The sequence below is a fragment of the Acinonyx jubatus genome, chromosome D1 (assembly GCF_027475565.1).
Source record: "Acinonyx jubatus isolate Ajub_Pintada_27869175 chromosome D1, VMU_Ajub_asm_v1.0, whole genome shotgun sequence".
NCBI lineage: Eukaryota > Metazoa > Chordata > Mammalia > Carnivora > Felidae > Acinonyx > Acinonyx jubatus.
In genome coordinates this window covers 14389870-14397841 of record NC_069390.1, presented here as the reverse complement: position 1 = coordinate 14397841, position 7972 = coordinate 14389870, and the positions used below count along the sequence as shown (strand labels likewise).

General features: G+C 37.4%; 2 protein-coding genes across 2 annotated transcripts; one reads left to right on the top strand and one right to left on the bottom strand.

The window, feature by feature from the left end:
- LOC106986208 (olfactory receptor 4P4-like) lies at positions 1 to 1135 on the top strand. The gene has a single exon (XM_015084382.3). The coding sequence runs from the start codon at positions 4 to 6 to the stop codon at positions 931 to 933; it is 930 nt and encodes a 309-aa protein (XP_014939868.1). The 5' UTR covers positions 1 to 3; the 3' UTR covers positions 934 to 1135.
- Positions 1136 to 5637: 4502 nt separating this feature from the next.
- On the bottom strand, positions 5638 to 6577 carry LOC106986207 (olfactory receptor 4P4-like). Its single transcript, XM_015084381.3, is given in 2 exon segments — positions 5638 to 6261; positions 6263 to 6577. Coding segments are annotated over 2 exon segments (939 nt in total).
- Between the last annotated feature and the right edge of the window lie 1395 nt (positions 6578 to 7972).

Below are 7972 nucleotides of genomic sequence, written 5' to 3'. Positions count from 1 at the left end.
AATATGAACAACGTCACTGAATTTGTTCTGTTGGGACTTTCCCAGAACAAGAAAATTAAAAACTTGTGCTTTCTACTATTCTTATTTTGTTACATAGCTATTTGGATGGGAAACTTGCTCATAATGATTTCTATCACATGCAGCCCGCTAATTGACCAACCCATGTATTTCTTCCTTAATAACCTTGCACTCTCAGATCTGTGTTATACCTCAACAGTGACACCCAAGCTAGTCACCGACTTGCTGGCAGAAAGTAACATGATTTCTTATACTAGCTGTATGGCACAGCTTTTTGCCATGCATTTCTTTGGGGGGATTGAAATCTTTATCCTCACAGCGATGGCCTATGACCGCTACGTGGCCATCTGCAAGCCCCTGCACTATACCATCATCATGAACAGGCAGAGGTGTTATACCATAGTCACTGCTAGCTGTACCGGGGCATTTCTGCATTCTTTTTTCCAGTGTCTCCTTACCATCAATTTACCTTTCTGTGGCCCCAATGAAATAGATCACTACTTCTGTGATGTGTATCCTTTGCTGAAACTGGCCTGCACAGACACCTACCGAGTTGGGATCCTAGTGGTTGCCAACTCAGGCATGATGGGCTTGGTGACCTTTGTGGTCTTGGTGCTGTCTTACTTGTTGATATTATACACCATCAGGGCTTACCCTGCAGAGAGCCGCACCAAAGCACTTTCCACCTGTAGTTCCCACATCACAGTTGTTGTTCTGTTCTTTGTGCCTGTTCTCTTCATTTACATTAGACCAACCACAACTTTCCCGGAAGACAAAGTGTTTGCTCTCTTCTACACCATCATTGCCCCCATGTTTAACCCTCTCATTTACACATTCAGAAATGTGGAGATGAAGACTGCCTTGAGAAAAGTGTGGTGCCAGAAACTATGTTTTATTGGAAGGCAAATCATCTGAAAGGCATTTTCCTTCCTCATTACATATCTTACTTACGTGACATTCATTGTCTTGAAAAACCATGAACTCCGCTCTAAGAAAAATAAGCATAGACATTGGTGTCAGTGATATTCTCTCTACTTAAGTTCATTAAACCATGAATTTTGCTCTAGGAAATATAAGCATAGACATTGGGGTGACTGCATTAATATAATAATTTACCTTGAAATACTTTCTTTTTTCTTTATTGTTTCTTATTTTTATTTTTCTCTTGTAATCTGAGTCCTCATTTCTTTGCTGAAGTTCCGTTACACTTTTCTTTGATATATTTTTCCTTTGGATTCTGTCCATAAGTTGCTAACTGAAAGTCCCCTTTTCTAATCTCCCTATACTTTGGATTCATGAATGAAATCTTCAGATGTACATAAACTGCAATCCTATTAATCATCCCAGACATAAACGGTCCTCCCTGTGTTCTCATCAAAAAGGAGCATCAGAAACTTAGAATCATGTTTTCCACTTAGCTCTTTAGTTTCCATATTCATTGCAACAATTTAAAAAGCAAATACTATTTAAATAGGGTCTAAGGAATAAAAACATTATTTATGTAAGGAATAATGGTTGTATAAAAACCCGAAGAGTTTTTCTAAAATGACTTAATTAGATCATTTAAAAATCACAGCATTTTAATAATTACAAATATTTGCTATAAAAATCCTCTTTGTATTGTAATAAAAAAGTGGTATTGGTAATAAATAAGGTAGCTATATAACTCATTCTCCAAACTGAGCCTCATTTGAGTGTAAAATGGGGGTCTACTGATACTTGTGCTGACACAGCAGACATAAAATGAGATGGCACCAGGACAGTAGGATGTTTGGCTACTTTTAAATGTCTGAGAAGTATGGATGCCTTAGACAGAAAGGCTAGTGGCAGTTACACTGTAGAATCTCCACTTAATATTACTTGGGGCCAATGTGACTGTAAAAACCAATATAAATTCTGGCATTGAAACTACTTGTTTCAACATGCTTAATTTATTTAATTTAAGAATATGCTTAAATTTATTTTTTCCATTGCCATCAGAACAAAAACCATAGATTTCCAATTTCTATAGAGCATCTATAGCTCTGGATATCCATTGACGTCTGCAGAATTGAAAAGTTCTTCAAATAATTGAAGTAAATAACTGTTTTTGTCTTAATTATTTAATGAAGTCAGACACATTGGACATCATGAAAGTGGAACAAACATTATATTGCACAGTTTAGGGGGAAAATGAACAGAGACTGAATATATATATAAACAAATACATAAATAGAGCAGCAAAAAAAAAAGTCATAGCACAGTGTACAATGAAAAATTTTAGGGAGTTCAAATGGAAAGATATGATTGGTTGTTGACCCACTTGAATTTAAATAAGTAAATTTAAAATAAAAAATAAACTCTAATTCTCTGAAAAAAAAATGACTGGAGAGCTGTCTTCAGAAAGGGCATGTTTGTAAAGGTATTAAAATTTTGGGGCGCCTGGGTGGCTCAGTCGGTTGAGCGGCCGACTTCGGCTCAAGTCATGATCCCGTGGTCCGTGAGTTCGAGCCCCGCGTCGGGCTCTGTGCTGACAGCTCGGAGCCTGGAGCCTGTTTCAGATTCTGTGTCTCCTTCTCTCTCTGACCCTCCCCCATTCATGCTCTGTCTCTCTCTGTCCCCAAAATAAATAAACTTAAAAAATAAAAATTAAAAAAAAAATTTAAGAGAATTGTTACTAGAGCAATTGATAAACTAACTGGGTCTTTAGTGAAATTCTTATGCAGCCTACATCATGACACATGTCAGTTTATACGAGTTCATTAAAGGTAACTCTTGGAGTAGTAAGACAACTATTAACGAATGCTTTATTTTTAACACTTGATTTTGGTTTACACTCTTAAATTTATTGTCTAATGAAAATTACTTTTGATTATATGTAACTAGTATTACAAAGTAAAATAATAACAGAGATGACAATTATGATTCAAGTGGTGTCTTATAACACTCAAAATAAAAAAGAAAATATGACGTTAGCAACAGCGGGTAATTAAGCATGTGAATGAATAATATCTTCCTACATGAGAGACCCTGGCAAGACAACTAGTCTTTCCTCCTCTTTTTCTTCTTCTGTAAAATGGAGATAATAGTAACTGCCTCATAAGGTAATTATAAAAATGGAAGGATATGAGTATTGTTCTTAGAAAAGAAACTGCTCAAAATAATTTTTATTGTTGTTATTATCCCCTAGCATCTGTAAATTAATTTCTGTGGAACATTCAAATTAAAACAATTTAACATAAATATTTAATTTTATACTTTGAAATTTTTATTTTAGAATTATAAGCATCATGATTTTTGTGACTTATGCCCATACATGTGTAAGTAACATTATAATAAAGCATGATTTCAGTCAACACAAGTTATTTTTGAGGATCTTTTTCTTAAAAAGCTCTAAAACTGAGGCTCCTTGGTGGCTCGGTCAGTGAAGCCTCAGACTAGATTTTGGCTCAGGTCTGTAACTCACAGTTCATGAGTTCGAGCCCCACATCAGGCTCCACGCTGGTAGCGTGGAGCCTGATGGGGATTCTCTCTCTCTCTCTGCCCTCCTCAGTTCTCTCTCTCTGTCTCTCTCTCTCAGTAAATAAATAAACTTTTTTTTAAAAGAAAAAGCTCTAAAACTTTAATTTTGAATTAATTATCTAATTATTGGCTTTATTTTACAGATGAGTAAACTGAAATTTAGAGGTTAAAAGTTTTCTAAGCATCAAACTGGAACCTAAAGAGGCAATTACATAGTTTGGTAAAGAAAAGACTTTTGGGGTGCCTGGGTGGCTCAGTCAGTTAAGAGTCTGACTTTGGCTCTGGTCATGATCTCACGGTTCATGAGCTCCAGCCCTGCATCAAGCTCTATGCTGACAGCTCAGAGCCTGGAACCTGTTTCAGATTCTGTGTCTCCTTCTCTCTCTTTCTCTCTCTCTGAGCCTATTTCAGATTCTGTGTCTCCTTCTCTTTCTCTCTCTCTGAGCCTATTTCAGATTCTGTGTCTCCTCTCTCTCTCTCTCTCTCTCTCTCTGTCTTAAAAAGAAATACATATTATAAAATTTTTAAAAAAAGAAAAATAAAAATAAATTCTCATATAAATTGATGTCAACAGTCAAAGTTTATCAGGCTTGCGAGCAAGAGGGAAATTTTCACACTAGCCAGATCAAGATTTCACTTTTTTTTGTCTTTTTTTTTAATGTTTATTTATTTTTGAGAGAGAGTGTGAGTGGGGGGAGGGTCAGAAAGGGGGACAGAGGATCCAGGATCCGTAGCAGGTTCTGTGTTGACAGCAGCAAGCCTCATGCAGGGCTGGAACTCATGACCATGAGATGGTAATCTGAGCTGACATCGTGACCTGCACCAAAGTCAGATGCTTAACCGATGCAACCACCCAGGTGCCCAAGAGTTCACTCTTGATGGTGTCATGTATAAAAGAAAAGGTAGAAGGAGTGCCTGGGTGGCTCAGTCAGTTAAGCATGGGACTCTTGGCCTCAGCTCAGGTCTTGATCTCAGGGTCGTGAATTTAAGCCCTGTGTTGGGTTCCACACTGGGTTTGAAGCCTACTTAAAAAGAAAAAAAAAGAAAAGGAAAGGAAAGGAAAAGACAAGGAAGAGAAAAGAAAAGAAAAGAGAAAAAGTAGAAGACGGAGTCAGATAAGATTTTCAGACTAGATACAACTGAGGAATGCCTTGTTTAAAAAAAACAAAACAAAACAAAACAAAACAAAACAAAACAAAACACCACATAGTTGGGTGAGTGAATCCACCTTCTCCAAAGATGCACTTCTTTCCATTAACTTTCATCAGAGAACTGCTTAAACATTCCATTCCCTTGTACTTGCTGACTCACTCTATCATCTATTTATCATTTATCCATCATCTTTCTCTCTCTTTTTCCTCTCAGCATCCCCTATCTATCCCATCAGTAAACCTGCTCTATATTTTATATGAAATATTATTTTAGGATTATTTTAAACTTGAATTTAGATAGTAAGTGAAAATCTTTTACTTTGAAAAGGTCCTTCGTTTGGAGAGATTTATATTTTCTTCCTTCCTGCAGTACAAGTAGTTGTGGTTACTCCTTGATTATATATATTTTATGTCAAACCAGTTAAAATAGCATGAATTCAGCCATACTAATCTTTGCTACCCATACACATTTTGGAGGATCTTGTCTGGATGATTGGATCCAGGGTAGAATCCTGTCTGGTCTGGATGAAGCCAGAATATTTAGAAGTAGAAAAATAAGCAGAGAAGGTACATATCAGAAGTATCTAATATCTAAGTAGGTCATTAAGCCATGAAGGTGGTTCCTATAAGGGATGAGAAGCAGAGCTATGTGACAAGATATTTATAAATTCATTCAATAAATATTTATTGAGCTCCTATATGTGATATAGACTTTGCTGGCTACTAGGAAATTAGCAGTAAAATAAATACGATATGCCCTTACTTTCATGGAACTTAAAATTTAGCGAAGCAAGAAAACAAGGGAAGCACACCCGGAAAGGAATATGAAAGAGTAATCCACTGATGGCGTTTTGCTGTTTAAGGCTTGCCTTTTGCATGTTGTGACTGATTTTTCCATTGGCAAAGAATCAGAGAAAGGGGGTGTGTGATGAGAAGATACCCATTTACATTTAAAGATGACGAGCCTTCAAATCATTGACTTCCCTTTCCAAAACCTTGCACCGCACCAAACTTTCCTTATGGCATTTTTCATCTCTGTGTTTCTAAGTGTGTAGATAAGAGGATTGAGCATGGGGACAATAATTGTGTAGAAGAGTGTGAACACTTTATCTTCCGGTAAAGTTGTGGCAGGTCGAATGTAAACAAAGATGACAGGTGCAAAAAACAGGATCACCACCGTGATGTGGGAGCTGCAGGTGGAAAGGGCCTTGTGGCGGTTCTCTGCAGAATATGCTCTCACATTGCATAATATCATGAAGTAGGAGGCCATCAAAACCACGAAGATCCCCAGTCCCATCAGGCCGGAATTGGCAATGACTAAGAAACCAATTTTGTGTGTATCAGTGCAGGCCAGTTTCAACAAAGGATATACATCGCAGAAATAGTGATCTATTTCATTGGGGCCACAGAATGGCAGAAAAATTGCAAGAAGAAACAGGCCAATGGAATGCAGAAACCCACCTGCACATGATGCTCCGAGAATTGAGTTACATCGTTGTCTACTCATGAGGATGGCATAATGGAGTGGTTTGCAGATGGCCACATAGCGGTCGTAGGCCATTCCTGTGATGATGCAGACCTCGACCCCCCCCAAAGAAGTGTGTGGTAAACAGCTGTGTCATGCAGTTATGATAGGAAATGACCTTCTTCCCTGTCAGTAAGTCAGTCATTAGTTTGGGTGTCACAGTGGAGGTGTAGAGGAGGTCTGAGAGGGCAAGGTAATTAAGGAAGAAGTACATGGGCTGGTTAATTAGCTGACTGTAGGTGATAGAAGCCATAATAATCAGATTCCCCAACCAGATAGCGAGGTAACAGAGTAAGAAAAATAAAAAGCAGAGGATCTGGACTCTCTTACTCTTAGAAAGTCCCAGGAGAATAAATTCAGTAACATTATTCCTATTTTCCATGATCCGATGCTCCAGAAAGGTATCTGAGAGGACAAAAGTAATGAAGCAAATAATTGATGAGACAATGGAAATCTAATATTCAATTAAAATGGCCTAATGCATATTTTAAGACCTTAGCCATTTGGAGATCCACTGAAATCACTCATTCATTTAACAGAATCCTTTTAAATATCTAGTGCCAATACTCGTCCAAGAACTTTGGATAGCATGGTGAATTAAACAAAGTCCAAGTTTTTGTGTAGTTTACATCCTTTTGTGAGAAGACAGGAAATTATGCTCCCTAAGAATAAAAGGGGGATATCTAATAGTGTTAAGTATTTATTCAAGTACTAAGTCAAAGTATACGTATTAATGTAAATAGCGTTGTGTTAATTCCATCAATGTTAAGTGAACAATTTTAGGATGTAAACTGGAGAATTTACTTGAACAGATGGTTTCTAATGAGGTCACAAAAACAGTGGAGGGCATGTGAGTGATTTATACAATGCTGGACATATAATCAATGTTAAATAGATACTAACTAAAAAAAACTGGGGTCGCTTGGGTGGCTCAGTCGGTCAAGTGTTCTACTTCAGCTTAGGTTAGGTCATCATCTCACGGCTTGTGAGTTTGAGCCCCGCCTCTGGCTCTGTGCTGACAGCTGAGAGCTTGGAGTCTGCTTCGGATTCTGGGTCTCCCTCTTTCTCTGCCCGTCCCCTTGTGCTCTGTCTCTCAAATATGAATAAAAATTTTTAAAAATTAAAAAAAAAAAGAAACAACTGGCAAGTACACAGTTTGCTAGAGGCTTAAAGGAATAACAATACAGGACTAGAAATGACCATTAATCCACTAATCAAGTAATTCATGATAGAACTAAAGAGGAAGTTATTTTTCTAATTTGCCCTGTAGTTTTGAGGGGTTTATAAGAGAAAATAAGTATAGAAATTACTCCATGAAATTTTTATATTACTTAAGAGTTCTTTGTAGCATAATGTAGCTACTGTTCTGTTTTTCCTATTTCTTTCTCTTGCAGGATTATAAGAAAACCAACCTTACTTTTAAAATTTTCTTGTTGGTTCAGTAATTTTTATTTTATTCTTTTAAATGTTTATTTATTTATTTTGAAAGAGAGAGAGAGAGCGAGAGGGAGCACCTGAGCAGGGGAGGGGCAGAGAGAGAGGGAGAGAGAGAATCCCAAGCAAGCTCCATGCTGTCAATGCAGAGCCTGATGTGGGGCTCAATCTCATGAACCATGAGATCAGGACATGAGCCAAAATCGGGTTGGATGCTTACCCAACTGAGCCACCCAGACGTCTCTGGGTCAGTAATTTTTAAATGAATTAAAACATGTTTCTACATCACTGATATCTTCTGCTTTTCTGTTAAATTGGATGTATTCTACTACAAGAGAAATTA